Below are 18,293 nucleotides of genomic sequence, written 5' to 3'. Positions count from 1 at the left end.
TCCGGAGGGATTATTCTGAATTATCCTGTTATTCAAAACATCTTATATCTTCAAACGAATGCTTAGTTCTCCGTCTCGTGATATTCCTTGACAAGCATTGACAAACAAGAACAAGCAACCAAATGACAAGCATTTACCGCAGTATTATTGACTGTTGGAACAGGTGGCGAAATATCAATGTTCCTTTTCGTCAGGTGGTAAAGCGGGCCGCTATGTACATATATACCATGGAACCAGACTGTAAAACTTTGCAATTAAAAAAGATTATCTATTCTTACGCTTATAACCGTTAGTGAAGCTGGATTCGAAAATTACAATCTTCAAATTTTCATTATAATCGTGACCAAGGGCTAGTTCCATCTCAAATCGAACAATCCGGTACACTTGATGTCTCAAATGAACGGGGGAAAAATATATGTTGAAGCCATCGGTGAGTTAGGAGAAATAAACACTTTCCGAGTTATCTGCTCTGCGCGGTTCGGGAAACAGGAGAGGAGGAAAAAACTGCCCCTCAGAAGACGATGTCGCCGCGCGCAGGTTTGAGCCTTCCCACAAGGCTATTTCTTGTCGCAGTGTAGTAATTTCTTGATCTGCCTTTAGACCACCTATGGCACAATAGGCACCTGGGTTAGCAGTGTTGTGTCGGTTTTTGTTTGTCTGCAAAAAAATATCAAAGTTGACTCAAAGTGCCGAAAACCACCATATTCACTGCAACTTTGCGGGCGTTGTAAAAATCTGATAAGATTGAGCTTTATGCCGTTTAATTTGTCATTCATGGGGCTATCGAATTATATATAATTTATTACCCTACTCTGTCAGGAACGTGAGCGATACCTCTTTAAGTAGCACCATACCACCGAAAAGTGACGAATTTCGGAAGCCCTTATCTAAAAAACCCCACCAAAAACTTGCCTCGAAAATTTTGTATGTTGTAGGTAGTCCCTTAGACTATGCACAGAAGAAAAATCAAAAGTCGGACTGGATCGGTAGGCGCACTGTGAATTTTTTGCCACTCCTATACGCGGAGCGCATTCAAGCGGTGGCTCCGTGTCCCGCGTGTTGCAAAAGCGAATTTTCCAAATGTACTTTCAACTTCTGTCTTCAAATGAAAGTAATTGCTACAGTTTGAAGCCGTCCTGAGCGTTTATGTTCATAACAGTGTTGTAATCGCTGAATGTAGATTGTGGAGCAACCAGAAGTGCTCATATTTTTTGCGGGATGTCACACATGCATTGCAAGTGCTGGGAGCCCGTGAAGAACAGAATTCTTTAGAATGCTTTTGCGTCTTTATAAAAGGTAAATTTGTTTACGGTGATCATATTTAGCATATTTACAATATACAGAATAAAAACAATTGACAGCGAAGAAGACAAGCTAAGAAGGTAACGAGGCAAGAAGGTAACTAAGTTATGCAGAGCATCCCGGGTGTATGAGAGTGCTGGTGTCATGAACTGCTATAGGCTGTTGTAGGAGCCACTTTCCTTAATGTTACTTTTGATGGTAGGTTCTTGTCAGATTTTCTTGATAGGCTCTTCTCACGTTACATGCTAACTCGCTGAAATCCTGGCAGTTACTCCTGGATGTTCCTGGCAGGGCAACACCGAAAGCGGTCTCCAGTTTACGGCCTATCTTTCTGCCCATTTCTTCACGTATTTGGGAGTGTTTGCGCTGTGCATATGCTTCCAGCGATTTCCTTCTTTACTCCAGCGGTGTGACGTTAATGACTTCAGAGGATATATACTCAACGATTTCTTGGACCAGATGTAAAAGCCAGTCTTGGGTAAGTTACTTCTAAAAAGTAACTGAGTTACAGTTACAGTTGATCTGCAAAAAATTGTAACGAAGTTACAGTTATAGTTACTTTCTTGGTCGATTAACTAGTTACAGTTACAGTTACTGAGAGAAAGTAACTTAGTTACATTACAGTTACTTTTTATAAAAATGACCATGAGAGGGTGATACAGTTATTAAAAACTTTATTTACATTTACTGAAGTGCACTAACAGTTGTCTTGCAATTAACCAGAAGCAGTATAAGTTAATACGCTGTTATCCCATACGGAAAAATACGACATGTGCATGCGACCTGCGCATCGCGGTTAAAAAGAAGAGCACGGTGATAGTGACACGCACGGCGTTTCGTACACTGTTAAAACAGAACTTCACCACATAGCACGCTCCTAGCCAACCATCATTCCGAATGATATCATTCTGTGCAATGATTTGTTGAAAATGAGAGGAGGCGCCTATCTGGGACAGATTATCTTGTCCCAGATAGGCGCCTCCCCCCTGTTTTGAACAAATCATGGCACAGAATGATATCATTCGGTATGATGGTTGGTTAGGAGCGTGCTATGTGGTGAAGGTCTGTTTTAACAGTGTAGTGTGTCGAGAGAGAGACATACACAGCAACAAGGAACTCGCCTCAGGTGCTTTTTGAGGTTTCAAGTTGACGTCCTGTTTGCCGAGTACGTCTTATCCCATAGCTTGTACTTTACAGTTAAATTATTATCGTCCTTCCATGATAGAAACTCAAAAGGTTGCTTCATAGAGCGGCCACGGAAGCTGGTAGCAGCAACCGGAAAAGGATTAGCCATTGCACAGGTCGTAGCGCACCGGAACGGGAGCACTGGTGAGCTGACCGGGAAATTTCTCTTTGTGCATGATCATTCCCTTGTTCATATCCACAGGAGGCAGTATCCCGTGCTAGAGCACTGACACTATTACCGTGCTATTACTCACATATGACTCACTCCGACCGTTGAGGGTCGCAAACTTCAACTAATTTCAGTTCGCAAAGCTGGAATTCCCTGCTTGGTCAAGAGCTCAAGGCACGGGGCACATACCGATTACGGATAAAAGGAAGGAAGACACTGTTAGGGAGATGTAGGGGAAGGTAGAGCAAGGGAAAAAAAGGACGACATTTATTCGAGTAATTAGTTACATTTTGCAGTTACTTTGACAGAAATAGTAACTAGTTACAGTTGAAAGCTACTTCTCTGGAAATGTAACTAGTTACTGTAACTAGTTACTCCCAAAACTAGTAACTAGTTACAGTTACAAGTTAAAAGTAACTTAGTTACTACCCAAGACTGGTAAAAGCATTCTGTTCTTCACGGCCTCCCAGCACTTGCAATGCATGTGTGACATCCCGCAAAAAAGTCTAGCACATCTGGTTGCTCCACAATCTACATTCAGCGATTACAACACTGTTATGAACATAAACGCTCAGAACGGCTTCAAACTGTAGCAATTACTTTGCAACACGCGGGACACGGAGCCACCCCTTGAATGCGCTCCGCGTATAGGGGTGGCAAAAAACTCACAGTGCGCCTACCGATCAAGTCCGACTTTTTTTTTTTTCTGTGCATAGTCTAAGGGACTACCTACAACATATAAAATTTTCGAGGCAAGTTTTTGGTGGGGTTTTTTAGATAAAGGCTTCCGAAATTCGTCACTTTTCGGTGGTATGGTGCTACTTAAAGAGGTATCGCTCACGTTCCTTACAGAGGTATCGCTTATTATATATTATATATATATATATATATCGCGTAATATATTATATATAATTCGATAGCCCCATGAATGACAATTAAACGGCATAAAGCTCAATCTTATCAGTTTTTTACAACGCCCGCAAAGTTGCAGTGAATATGGTGTTTTTCGGCACTTTGAGTCAACTTTGATATTTTTTTGCAGACAAACAAAAACCGACACAACACTGCTAACCCAGGTGCCTACTGTGCCATATTGTCTAAAGGCAGATCAAGAAATTACTACAATGCGACAAGAAATAGCCTTGGAGGGAAGGCTCAAACCTGCGCGCGGCAACATCGTCTTCTGAGGGGCAGTTTTTTCCTCCTCTCCTGCTTCCCGAACCGCGCAGAGCAGAGAACTCGGAAAGTGTTTATTTCTCCTAACTCACCGATGGCTTCAACATATATTTGTTTTCCCGTTCATTAGAGACATCAAGTGTACCGGATTGTTCGATTTGAGATGAAACTAGCCCAGGGAGATTGAAATGCGCAGATATGGGAGTCCGTCGTTTGTATACCATGCACCTTTGTGTCCACAAAACCTTTCGCGCATGGAATTACGAGACTTCCCAATGTACTGTACACCACATCTTGAGCAAAATATTGTGTAGCAAATGTTATATGAGCAGCAGTTTAAAGGTTGTCCAATTTTGAACTCAAAATTGCTGCCGTGACTTTTGACTGTGGTGCAAAGTAGCGAAAATTAAGCTTGACCTTTCCCTTTTAATTATTGGCTTTAAAAGAGAATTTCTCTGTTTCTGGGATGACTTTTGTAAAGCATCTGTAACTAAAGCGCGGTGGTAGCCTCGTTTTAAGAAATCCATAGGCATGTTTCGGGATTGCTTGGAAAAACAATTTCATGGGAACAAATACGTTTTACTCGCAAGAACTGACCGTCGAGATATTTTTCTTTCGTGTATGGGGATGATAGCTATCGAAATGAAGGTATTGACGACGGTCTGTAGCTTTCTTGTAGAGATCAGTTACTAACTTGCCATCTTTAGGTGAAACTGTAACATCGAGAAAATTCACAGTATGGTATGAGAAAGTGCAGGAAAACTTGATGGAACTATGCAGTGAATTGAAGTGATCGAAAAATGTTTTCAAAGATATTTCGTCACCTGATCAAATCACAAATATATCATCAATATACCTGTAGTAACTTAATGGCTGTACATCAAGGCTCTCAAGTGCTCCTTCCTCAGAAGACCCCATAAAAAGATTAGCATAATTTGGAGATACGCGTGAACCCATTGCGGCTCCATGGACTTGTACTTAGTAAAATACAAAGCTGATATACTTCAAGACAAGTTCTAGAAGGGGAATAATAGCAGCGCTGCTAAGAACCTCAGACGGGTAGAGCCTGAGAAACGTGTCAACGCATTGAAGTCCCTCACTATGTGGGATATTTGTGTACAATAATGTCCACAGTGGCTAAAATCGCATTATTGAGATCAACACCGCTTTTGTTAACAGATTCAATCTAAAGCAGAAAGTCGTTTGTAGCTGTAGCGGTTCCAGCGCCCGAGCCGTTGCCGGCGCGATCTCCGCTGGAATAAAATCACTCCTTGAATATCACGCAACACGAAGGTTGTCCCGCCTGTTTCCTTCATCTGGTGACCCGAACAACGAACACCATCGTATCGTTTTACGTATGAAGGAAGCAAGCACGGGATGTGGCATGCATTGATCAACAACTATATAGGGAGATGTTTTCCGTGGGCGTATTGATGCCGGATATAATCGGTCTCCCCGGATGGTTTTCTTTATGCACTTTAATAAGAAGATAAAATGTGCCTGGTTTAACGTTTTTTGGTATGATTAACTTTGCAATGTTGGAAGGAATTATGTTCTCATGGCAAAGGAATCAATAGTTCTGTTTATTGTTTTGCAGCATGAAGCCGTAGGGTCTTTATCAAGAGCTAAGTAGAATTTGGGATCGCTTAGTTGCTTGTTAGCTTCTGCAATATAATCTGTGGTATTAAGAACGACGATACCACCACCTTTATCTGCTGGTCTAATTATGATATCAGAACGGGATTTTGAGCGTTTTAATGCCGACTTTTCTCCAGTTTTGAGGTTGTGGCGGGGATAATTAGGACTATTCTTGATCATGCTGATGAAATCGTTATGCACAGCCTCAATGTACGAGTAGTTATCAATTAATGGCTACAGTCTTGTTAGGGTCAGGGGTCCAAGTGGAAGACTTCTTAAAATTGCCACTGGGCATTTGGCCTACCATGAAAAAAATGTTTTGAAGATGCATTCTTCTGCATAAGTTCTGTAAGTCATTAAGAATCCCAAAGTTATCTAAACCAGCTCCCATTGCATAGTGGTTAGGATGATCGCTTTCCACGCCGAGACTGGGAGGTGACAGGGGTTCGAATCCTGTCACCGGCTGTGCTGTCTGAGGTTTTCCCTGGGTTTTCCGAAGACTTTCCAGACGAATGTCGGCACAGTTCCTCCTGAAGTCGGCCCAGGACGCATACTAACCCATCTGTCCCCCACTCCTTCCTGCTGTCCTCTCTCCATCTGCCCACATCTGTACGCCGCTCATAGCGACAGTTGCTTCGCGGCGCTAACACGGAATTAAATAAAAATAAATAAAAAGTTATCTATGCTGGAGTCTGCGGGGGCGAAGCTGAGCCCTTTGGATAGAACACTAAGTTCTGACTGACTAAGATCGGTATCAGAAAAGTTGAAGACTGCCCGTGTTTGGGGCGGAGATGATGAGTTTCTTCGATAAAGCTTTCTTTCGTTATTATTTTCCTAATAATAACCTAATTTTAGTCACACTGAAGAAGCACGGAGGGGCTCGAAAAAATATATCAGGGACAGAAATTAGGATTCCAAGCCCTGGAATACATATTCGCGAAAAAGGGACGGCACAGTCCTGGAGCTTCCAGTCTCGCGGGTCAGAAGACCTTCTTCCCTGGGCTGACAATCTCTGACGTCATATCATGTGCTTAACATGAGACGTGGGCCTTCATCATTATTATTATTTTTTTTTTCTATTTTCGGTTCCACTCTTCCCGTCCCTGACACAGGGCAGGTCACCATGCTGGTCGTCTTGCTCCCTCGTCGTCGGAGATGATTCTTGGCAGCCACTAAAAGTGTCTGAGTGAGTGTATGATCTGATGTCGCAGCGCGCCAGAAGGAGCAGCGAGAGACCACTGACGCTGCACTGCTTTTGCAAGTAAATTTCTCAGGAAATGCGAGCTTGCCAAAGAAAAAATTCGACGTCACATTTACCTGAGGTAGTATGTAATGCGTAACGCGAACGGGTCACAAAGGTTGGGGTAACAGTTGCGCTGAAATACTTTGCTAAGAAGTACAATCAGTGATTCATCCAGACTCCCCTTACACCCCCAAAATCTGGAGGAGGCCCCCTATAATTTTGTGAGAATGCGCAACATTTCGTCAAAAGCATGTAAATAGACCTCCTTGCGGAGCCCCCCCCCCCCCCAATTCTAAGAAGCACAATGCATACCTATACCATGAATGTACATACCCGTGTGCGCCCTCCCTGTAGATCTCTTGCTGCGTACTTCGTGGGTTTCTTCTTCGTATTTGGGTTTCTTTTGCACGCAATGGTTGCTACTCGCAGCGATCTCATTGAATAGTCTAGTTTACAGCTCAAAGTAAGAACATGTGTGTTATGACCTCCGTGGTTATGACTGTATTCATACGCGTCGCCCTCAGCACTTTCAAACCGGATACTTCGATTTCCTCAGCTATTAATGGAAGAAACATGCTTAATTACACTACAGATATAAACACAAAACGTTAATATAGCGAGTTCCGTTGAACAGAAGATAGTTTCATCCATAAACTAATGTACGGCAGAGAATCACCCTCAGCCTAACTACGACTTATTTTGACAGTGTGGATTTTCAAAGCGTTGGTTCTTAACTGAGCTAATTCCTCAAGCGGATTGATTTTCACGCGTGGAATTGTAAGCGTGAATTTTTAAAATTTTAATTATAAGCGTTTATTTGAGCATATTCCCCATTTCGGGATCGGATTTTAGTCCGGCTAAATGCAAAAAACAACGCTGCAATGCCAGGACAAGGTCAGGTCCGGAACCTTTCATTGGAGAAGGAGAGGTAAAACATTTGGAGGAAGAGGCAGAAGTTTTCAACGCACCAATTGCGTATAGGTTCGTACAAGGGGGGAAGAGAACAGGTGCGCGCCAGACAATTATTGATGGTGGCAATGTTGGAGAGGTTTTCCAGGGTGGAGTTTTCGGTAGCGCTAAAATTAGTGGTGCACAAACAAACATTTAATGCAAAGAACGTTTATCACACGCGATACGCTACGATGCTATCAGGGCTGTCTGTTGGCAGGACCATGGGTAACCTCGCCCAGGACGTTTGACAGTCACCGATAAACATACCAGTCAATTAGTACCGTGCACAAGGTATTGTTGCTCAGTTTCACCGCCAAGAAGAAAATGCGGACCATGACCATTCGATGGTGTAACTGCACGAGAAAGATCTACGTTAATATTTTGACCGCGTGTGATTCTCTACGTTGGTTAAATGGCCACTAAAGTGAAAAAAATATCTCATCCCGATATGAAAGACTTCGTCAATGATAAGAATAACGCGAAATGAACTAGATTCACGCGTTGTGCTGTTTGTGATTAAGACATAAATAAAGGTGCCAGTTTGGAGGTTCCTCTTTCCTTCCTCCGAATCGGCAAAAAAGGTCAAGGGTACGTCACCCCCAGCGCATCCAATTATCAAAGCAAACATATTGCTGGAACTGGCCCTTCCCGCAATATCTTTGTCCATTCAACTCAGTGCGAGGTAAGCTCCGACTTGGCGGTGACGCGTAGGGATACACACACCCCAGGGGCGCATCTGTTAGCGGAAGCGTTCGCTAACACCGCCACACAACGAGGGAACCGGCACAGCCGGCACAGAATCAGGCAGCCTTCATACGGGGCAAGTTTTTCAGGAACTATGCTGTGAGTCGGCCGTAGCCTCCGTAATTCCTGTCGGTGGCAGTCGGCTGTCGGTGGCAGTCGGTTATAAGGAAATAAAGAAAGAAAAATTTCAGTATATAGTCGCATGGCATCTACGGGTCCCGCGAACGGAAGTCGTTTATGGCCCTCTACGAGGATTTGTAGGCGGAAGCTGGACGGTTATCGTGTCGTGACGGTCGCGTGTATTTACCCTCGGTGTCGTGAGGCAATGCGGAGGAGGTGGTTAACATTCAATACTATTATGTTAATATGAGCAGCATCTAGGTATATTTAGAGTCAACATGAACAAATTGCGCAGACACATGGAGGTAAATAAAAAAGAAAAGTAAATGAAACATTTGGGTCGATTACAGCACACAATGACCGCACAGGTGTACAACATTGATTGAAGATTCAAAAATGGCAATGCAGCTAAATAGTCGCATAAACGTTCCTTAAATTACTTGGCGTCGGTAATAGCGGTAATGGCACTGGGATGGGAGTTCCACTCCAGCGATGTACGAGGCAGAAATTAAACGGGTTGTGAAACCATTTTGAGTCATTCCAGCTCAATCGTCCCAGTCGCGTGGCTCGACCATCGCGGATTTCCGAGAAAAAAATTATAATGTTGCCATTGATGGGAACATGAACCACACAAAGTATTTTTCCCGGAAGCGCGTTGAATGACCGCTAGGGGGCTTTGAACTCCCGCACGAAGCAGTAAACCAGGGCGCACGCGAGCGCGCACTGTGCGAGTGCGGCTTTACATTGGTAAAAAATTCAAACGGGACTGTCTTCACAAAGCCTGGTACTAGCTCTGCACCGGTCGACACCCGTCCGCCGCGGAGCATTCGTATGGGAACGTTCGGTTAAATATCCTCTAACTCCACTGACTTTGCGATTTTTTTTTCAGACTAACTATTAAGGAAACTTCCAACAACTAATTTTTTACAAGTTCAGACCTGTCCAAGTAATACGCAGAAAAAGTTTCAAGCTCGAATATCAAACGGTTTTTCTTTTAAAAAATCGCAAAGTTGCGTGTTCAAGCAAAAACTCGCAACTTCGTTGAGCCGTCCTGAAATTTCTGAACATGCTGTGACATCGAAACCGGCTCAGAACAGTAGGCCAATGTCCCAATCATCGTAACAAAAATTTTCTCAGAGGTGTTTTTTTTTTTTCGTTTAAGGCGCGCAACGATTTTTTAAAGTTACCCTGGTGTCGCAGGCGGCCTGCAAGGGCCGACCTTGTCTCAGTCGAAGCAGGCGCGACTCGGCGGCTTCTCTTGTATTTGTTTGAACAAAGAGAGATTAGGGCTACCTACAGCGACAAACCTGGGCTCATGCACCGCCGTATTGACGCGACATAATGAGTCTTCCGGTGGCATCTACCCCTGTCACAGTGAGGGACACTCCCGTGTGGATGGACCTCCATGAGCAGCTGTTGCCTTCTCTCGGACAAAAGACCTTGATCAGCTAATCCTTTGGTGACGAAGTGGTGGAACCACTTCGGCACCAAGGAGCAATCGCGCTATTTGTCATCCCTGAAGAGTAAGCTGCCACCAACGGAAGCAATTGTGCTAGATTTTGGAGAGAACTGTAGCTTCGCCGCACAGGACGCCCCACGGTGATTCCATTGAGAAAACACCCAAGCGACCATTCACCCAATTGTGGCATACTATGTCTCCGATATCGACGGGAGCCTGTTGCATAAGTCGTATGCCATAATTTCTGATTGCATGACGCACGATACCGCTGCCGCCCACACGTACATGGTTGAAACGTACACGTACACACGTTGAAAAACTACACTACTTTAGTGACGGTGCTGCTTCGCAGTACAAAAATAAGAACTTTCTGAATTTGTGCTTCCACAGCAAAGACTTCGAAATCAGTACAGCGTGGAACTTTTTCGCCACGTCTCATGGCAAGGGACCGTGTGACGGAGTTGACGGAATACTAAAAAAGGCTCGCAGCTAAGGCAAGTTTGCAGAGGCCTCATGGAGAGCAAATTCTGTTACCACATCACTTATTTTTATGGGCACAAAAAGAGTTAAGGGACATCACGCCACCGTGGGTCTGCGCAGACGTCGTGCAGAAGGAGGGGCAGTCGCTATCATCTCGTTTCGCAAATGAAGTTCCTGTTCCCGGCACTCGGAAGTGTCACTACTTCAAGGCTGTTTCTAACACGCACGTCTGGGCATCAGTGACATCAACGTCTACCGAGAGCTCTGCGTTCAAGGTGTGTAGGGACTGTAGCAATGAATAGGTGACAGCATTAGTGCTTACGCTAATATTTGCGTTCTCCCACGCCTGCATAACTGTAAATAGACCAAAATAAAAATCAAGGCAAGTAGTTGTCGCTGTCTGTGGTTTCTGTTCGCGTTTTTTTTTTAGCAAACGTAGGAAAGCTCGCTCCCTGCCCGCGTACTGCGGCTGAGACAAGGTCGCCCGTTGCAGGCCGCCTGCGACACCAGTGTAACTTTAAAAAATCGTTGCGCTCCTTAAACAAAAAACACCTCTGAGAAAATTTTTGTTACGGTGATTGGGACATTGGACTACTGTTCTGAACCGGTTTCGATGTCACGGCATGTTCAGAAATTTCAGGGCGGCTCAACAAAGTTACAAGTTTTTGCTTGAACACGCAACTTTGCGATTTTTTTAAAGAAAAACCGTGCGATATTCGAGCTTCAAACTTTTCCTCCGCATTACTTGGACAGGTGTGAAATTAGTTGTTAATTAGTTATTGGAAGTTTCTTTAACAGTTAGTCCGGAAAAAATCGCAAAGTCGGTGGATTTAGAGGATATTTCACCGAACGCTCCCATGCGAATGATTCGCGGCGGACGGGTGTCGACCGGTGCAGAGCTAGTACCAGGCTTTGTGAAGACAGTTCCGTTTGAATTTTATACCAATGTGAGGCCGCACTCGCCCAGTGCGCGCTCGCGCGCGCCCTGGTTTACTGCTTCGTGCGGAACTTCAAAGCCCCTAACGGCCATTCAACGCGCTTCCGGGAAAAAATACTTTGTGTGGTTCATGTTCCCATCAATGGCAACATTATAAATTTTTTTCTCGGAAATCGGCGATGGTCGAGCCACGCGACTGGGACGATTGAGCTGGAATGACTCTTTTCAAACTTGTGAAAGAATAACGTTGTAAACATTGATTTATACCCGCTACACATCTACATCGAAACGCTATGCTTTTGCGATCCCGCGTTACGGAGCTATTGCACTCCGAAGGTGTGGGCGATCTCCTCCGCCGCGCTCAACTCGTCACCTCCGTGCCCGTTTCTGGAGTGACGTCTTACCGCGGAGAAAGTTTTTCGTTTCCATGACGACGGCGGCGGCTGTAAAAGGAACCCGCCACCGCAGAACTGCCTTCGCTATGGTGAGTTTCGGCTACTTCGGGCAAGCGTGCACAGCTAAAACGTAACTGAAAAAATTGCACAAACGCAGGAGATCTGGTGGAAGAACTCCATACTGTGAAAAAGCCTTAGTTTGGGCAGCTAAAACGTCACTTCCCGTTTGTCTGCCGACGCCTCTCAGCGTTGTTCGGCGCCACCGTCAGCGGTGGCATGAAAATGGCGCAGTTTTAACAAACCTACAGTAAAAAAAGTCGTTCAAATGAAGAATGTGGGGCTTTGCTTGTCAAATCCAGGGACTACAACGTACGAGATGGAGCCATGGAGTGGGTTGCATGTGGTTTCTGAACCCCTTTAATCGTGAAATGACCTTGTTGAACATGAGGGAGTGCCTACTTTCTGTGGGAGATAGGTACGTGCTGAGATGTATAAAGGCTCTAAGATTAACGATTTTCTAAGGTAATTATAATGATAATACATTTAGTGAAACGAACAGACACGTTTTTGTTCGGCGTGCGGAAAGCAGAGGCAGAGTGGGCACTGTGGAAAGTAACTGTTCTGAGGGCAGTTGACCGGCAATCAGGAGGTGCGTGGTTCAAATTCCGGCGCTCTCTGGCTTTTTCGACAACTGTCATATTTCAGCAGAATAAGGTCGTTTCATAGCATTTGGTTGTTTCATAGCAGTCACACTCGCGGCGCGGTTGTAATTACCGAATTAGGGTGCCTCAATACTAGCTCGCTCTGCATAAGGTGAAGACAACCGCGTCGTCTGCTACGAATCTCCGCTATCCTGGCTTCCAGGCATAGTTCGCGATGCGCTCACAAACGTGTAGCTATACGCTTTGGAACACACTACATTTTGGAGCTGGGTTAATACGTAGCAGAGGACGTTTGAAAAAGTTGGTGAAATCGGTACACTGCATTCATACATCTTAAAGGAGTACAGAGGGCCATCCAAAAAAATTTCAGATTAAGACATCTGATGCAAGTGTGTGTGTCATTTTACCGAATAGCGCGAAAGGTTTTGATGTGTGCAATTTGTTTCCCAGAAAAAAACTCACATAAACATAGCTCCGCGCCTTCACCCTTAACTCGCCACAACAGCTATAACGAGAATGAGGAGGTATGATGGCACGTCACCGATGACGGCATAAGGAGACCCGTCCTGGTTTGGTGGTCAGTGGGGGTCAGCGCCTTGCCTTTTGCCGCCGTAAACCTGTTTTGCCAGTTTTCCCGGAGAATTGGGGATAGAAGGAGCGGCCGAAGCATTACCGAGGCAAGGAGAAAGGCTTTATCAGAACCCCGAACAGCCAAGTAGCAGACGACATTTCTCTAGGCCAATCAGCGAGCGTTCTCCTTATAGCGTCATCGCGAGGTTCCTGGCAGATCACTGGCTGGTACTGCTCTTCACCACCGTTGCGCACGGTCGCTTTTTGCGGCGTATTTTAAATTCAATTTCTGCAATAATTATGACTCTGTGGTGTAAATTACTTCGCACAGTGCATCTTACTGGCCTACTTAACAGTTTTATAGGAAGAAATCTGGGTGTTGAGTTTGAGGTTGATTATAGAAAAAAAAACGGAATCTGGGTGTTAAAAACGACTTCTGTGCTACTTTAAGCGCGGGCGACAACATGGTGGTTTGCGGCATTTGCTTCTACAAAGGGTGACTCCACACTACACAGAGGGAGCTAGTATTCAGCCACCCTATACCGAATATAAATCGGGATGCCTTTTTTTGTACTGTTTCTACCGAGTTCTAGATTGTGCTGTGGTCAGTATGCGACATATGGAGGCTGCATATTTCAACTTTGGAAGGACTAGTGATTTGAAGGACTGGCATTGAGGGAGAAATTGTGGTCTCGCGGTTTCTTCATTTTCACATCGGGCAACTACGTTGTGAGATGGTTACATGCGCTACTTAGGGTTCTTATGGTCCGTCAACAAATTTTTTCTTCACGCCGAACCCCACAGCGCGTTCTCTCTAGCACTACATCTAGTGTGGGGAATCCTGCGCCATTTTACAGTACCGGGATTTCGGGATTTGTCCCGACTAATTTCGAGATTCCGGGACAGGATTCCGGGATTAATTTAAAACCGATATCGCACGCATGCACAGCCTTTGTGTAGTAACTCTGATGACTCCTGTGTGCGTCTCGTGTGTGTTTCCTCGCCGTTCTCTCACTGCATGCGTGTTAGTGTGTGTCTTCCTCCTCTCGTGTTCCTCCTCTCGCGGTCTTCGCTCGACACGGTCTTCGTACGGAACTACCGAGGTCCTAAGAAATGGATCACAGCGACACTTACGAGGCTTCAGGGAAACTTCATCTACGAGTCGGAACGCTGCGATGGCCTGTTTCAACGGGCGCACGTCAACCAGCTCCGCAAGCATACCATGCCAGTGTCACCTTCGGAGGAGTCTGATACCGTGTGGCTGCCATGGCCAGCTGGTTCTACCAGCGACACTCGTCTGTCTAACACTACGTAGGAGTACGCAAAGGGACCCCGCGGGGACACCAACCGACGAGAGGCTGAGTTTCCGACCCCAGCGACATAAAAAAAGACCGGACGTTTATGGGTCCCCAGTGCAATACTAACCTGGGGGGAAGGATCTGTTGTGTATTCGCGGACCTATGCGCGAGAATGTTGGACAGCCGCAGCGTAAATGAAAGCACCGAAGAGATGCACGCGCCGCGAGCTCTTGTTTGTCGTGGTTTTTTATCTACTGTTCGACCACGTTGGTTACCTGTCACAATTGTACTTCGGGGCTATTGAGTAAAGGTTGTGTTCTTGGGCTACCTCTTGGCAAACTCCTTCAACAGCCATAAACAACGAAGAGGTTCAATTAACTCCCTTGCAGTTTCTGCTCCTTTAGACGTTACACTGTCACGAAATACATTCGTTTTAGTGACGTTTTCACATATCCATAACTGGTCCCTGGTTGAAGTAACGACTTCCATAGTCAACATTGTCTGAATCTCCGGTGCTTTCAGTTGTTTTCGCCTTTTATAGGTATGATCATGGCTTGCTTTTCCTCTTCTTCTTTTTTTTTTTTTTTCTTAGGCAATGAACTAAAGAATTTTCGAGGCCATCGACGAGCACACATCCTTTCACGAGAAACGGTGCTTTGAATTTTGCTAAAATTCAGCTCTGGTCGTCTTATTTTTGTTCTTACTCAGATTGGGTTCTGAATTTGCCGCGATGTAGCAGAAACAAAGGCGTTGGCATGTGATGATATCAGGCTCCCAAATTGAAATGGAGAAGTATGGCTACAACCACAGTCTCAAAGACCTGAAAGATGCTGAGGTGTGTATTGCATTAGAACGGACAAGCATTCATCAACAAGAAAATTCATAAAAGGAAAAGGAGCCAGATATGCGACACGCACGTACCGTATCACAGAGCCGTAGTTTACAATGTCACAAATTTGACTCTACGTTGACATCCGGAATCGCAATAATGTAGCATAACCGATAATTTTCAATCTGCCATGAGAGTCCAGTCACCGGAAAAATGCCGTCACGACATTGCCTTCTTGAAGGGCCCTGACGTTGCAGGTTTTCAGTATCTATCTTCTAACTATGCCAGGCACAGCTATGCTGAAAATGATAGTGCTCCATGCATGGACAAACCTGAATTCTTAATTATTAAACCTTTGTTGTCGTTTCAAAGAAACGAAACCATTGGCCACCACGTGGCAGCTCGTGACCAATCACAGCAGTTATCGCGCAGTATGGAATAAGGATAAGGTGAACATCGATTTGTGTCAGGTTTTCGTCGTCCACTGTACGCAGGGAAAGGTAATGGAGTATTTTTCGTTTCCGTTACCGCCTCTGTTAGTCGCCCATATTTGTTTCTATTTCAGTTTTTTTCAGCACCATTGTTGTTTTCGTTTCCGTTACGTTTCCGCTTCGGTTATTGTTACTGCTCTGCCTTACTTGTTTTTTTGTTTTTTTTTTCGTTTTCTTGGTAAGCTTAATTTGCCGACTGTGTCATAACTTAATACCTCTACATGTGTATATTCTGAAATCTATCTGAGTACCTTAGGGATACTTGCACACAACAGACGACATTTATTCAAAAACACTTCGTTTCTTTGATTAGCTAATCACGTTCATGAGGTTCACACGAAATACTCATGCTTGCGACTTGCAGGTCATCATAAGCGTATGAAAACTATGCCTCTTTCTGTTTACAACATAATGTTTACTTATGTGCTCCCGGTTAATGGTTTATTCTACTTTTAATTCTTCAACTAATTTTAGTTTGCTTCATTCAGTTTTATTGCATAGATGTATATCTATCTAAATTATACGGTGAAGGATTGTAATAATACGGGTCCTGCGGTACCCGAATCACTACCGTAAATTATTTTCGTTCTGAGTGTGTTCTAAGTGTGCGATATCCGTTTCTGTCACCGTTGCCTGATATATTTCCGGTATAACACAGTTTGCGTTCTCGTTTCTGTTTCATTTCCCTGATTGCAGGACCGAGAAAATTTGCCAATACGGAACACTAGTGAATACGAGGTCGTCAGATCAAAGCAACATATTATAGAATTCTGACGCCAACAGTTATTGAGTTGTTGCACACAAAACCTTCCTTTGGTACATCTTCTAATTTGTATAACTCAGGCTCGCCAAAGCCTTTGTTGGACGATTCTAGTGGCTTATGGAAACAGTCGCTCAACTTATCTATACATTCTGAGAAGTCATCTATAAAACATTCAATATTGTTCTTCTCACAAGTTGGGAGGACCAACATCACGGCATAAGGCAATGTAAAGGGCCACTTCAAGAAAGAGTCCTTCGAACCTGCGCAAATACGTAGAAAAACACCCAAGTACGTAACGCCGTTCCGCCTGGCGATTTGTACTTGCAGTTTAGCAGAGTAATCAAACAAGTGGAAAATATCAGATGTGCGAGTTACGAGCTCCTTAGTCAACGATTCTTTCTCGATGTCGGCAAAGTCCCGGATGTGAAAATAAGCGGGACTATTCTTCACACGATTAAGTATCTGGAGCTCCCGCAACATTTCTTCAACGGCATGAATGCGCTTGCAACTTCGAAGTACAAGTCTTAAGGTCCTCTGAACCATATTCGCATCGCCCGTAGCCTCAGATCCACATCGGTCGGGTGAGTTTTGCATAGCTCTAGAAGCACTTCTACCTTCTTCGGCATTCTCAGCCTCATTGCAGCCGGGCGACGTACTCCCAGCACTCTCTGCAGACGTTACTGCGCCCTCTGAAATAATATTAATCACCGCACGCTTTCCGGCATCCACGCATTTCGATAATTCTTCGATCTGATGTATCATGGCACCAGATGTTTCCTCCTGCATGTTAAGGAGTCGGTTTAACGCCTGCGCATTCGCCGATACGCGTTGCTTTGCATCGTCGATGCTAACAGTGTGAACATTGAGCTGCGTCTCAATCGCGCATAGTCTCTCCATGGCAGCGTCCAAAGCAACGTTCATCTTCCTTTCAGTGTCGGCAATGTTCTCGTTGTTGCTGACCTGGCTTCCGTCGTTCGTTGATGATCTTGCAGCACGACATCGCCCCTCACTGTAATGACGGACCATATCATTGCGCAGCACAACAGTATTGCATGCGTTACACGGCACAACATGGAAATCACAATGCTTCATGAAATGAGTCGTCACTTCGTCTAAAACTCCAACAAATTCGCATCCGTGACCGGAGTTGCAGCAGCGCATTTTCTGTTTCTTAAGATGGCTTGGTTTGAAGGTAAGTGTCTCCACTTCCTCTTTTTGAATTGGTCCACCGTCTAAAGGACAAAGTCGGCTGCCTTGCAGAACTGCTCGGTAACACTGGTTACAGAGTGCGTGGGAACATTCCAGGATGAGCGTCTCTCTTGGGACCACGTGACACAAAGAACACGATCGCACTGAAGGAAGGTTAACAAATTCAATGGGACGCCAATCCACCGCGTCCGAAAATCCACTCATGCACTTTGCGGATGACATCCTGCCAACTGAATCTACTGCCGTCGAACCCAAGCTGGAGAGAAAGAAAGAGTACAGTGGATAGCGTGGACTTTCGAGCACTACGCTCTCCTCCTCTAACGGATCTCCCGTTACCGTGACCTTGCTCCGATAAGCCGATAAGCGCTCCGCTGGTGGGCAACGAGGGAAGCCGTGTTGGACTCGTCGAGGGGAGGTCGGATGATCGCTCCTGGCGAGGCTGGATTGGCTGGGAAAGACGTAGTGAGACCAGGGATTTCCCTACACCCTCCCTGCATTTTTGCAACACCCCCCCCTGAAATTTCTCAGGTGACTCCACCCCAGCTCGGCCACCAACACGTTCTGGTAGTGAGTCCGGCGCAGCGAATTACATTCTGTGCTGTCAAACTTGGGCTGTAGGACCATAGTCATGCAAATGATCGTACCATGCACTTATCCAAAATCATTTGAAAG

The 18,293-nt window shown here is 45.0% G+C and overlaps 1 protein-coding gene across 1 annotated transcript; it reads right to left on the bottom strand.

Moving 5' to 3' along the window:
- Positions 1–15,141: 15,141 nt before the first annotated feature.
- LOC135393271 (TNF receptor-associated factor 5-like) lies at positions 15,142–17,914 on the bottom strand. The gene has a single exon (XM_064623748.1). The coding sequence runs from the start codon at positions 17,841–17,843 to the stop codon at positions 16,410–16,412; it is 1,434 nt and encodes a 477-aa protein (XP_064479818.1). The 5' UTR covers positions 17,844–17,914; the 3' UTR covers positions 15,142–16,409.
- Positions 17,915–18,293: the final 379 nt, after the last annotated feature.

This window comes from Ornithodoros turicata, chromosome 4 (genome assembly GCF_037126465.1).
Source record: "Ornithodoros turicata isolate Travis chromosome 4, ASM3712646v1, whole genome shotgun sequence".
Lineage (NCBI taxonomy): Eukaryota > Metazoa > Arthropoda > Arachnida > Ixodida > Argasidae > Ornithodoros > Ornithodoros turicata.
This window is presented reverse-complemented; position numbering and strand designations above follow the sequence as displayed.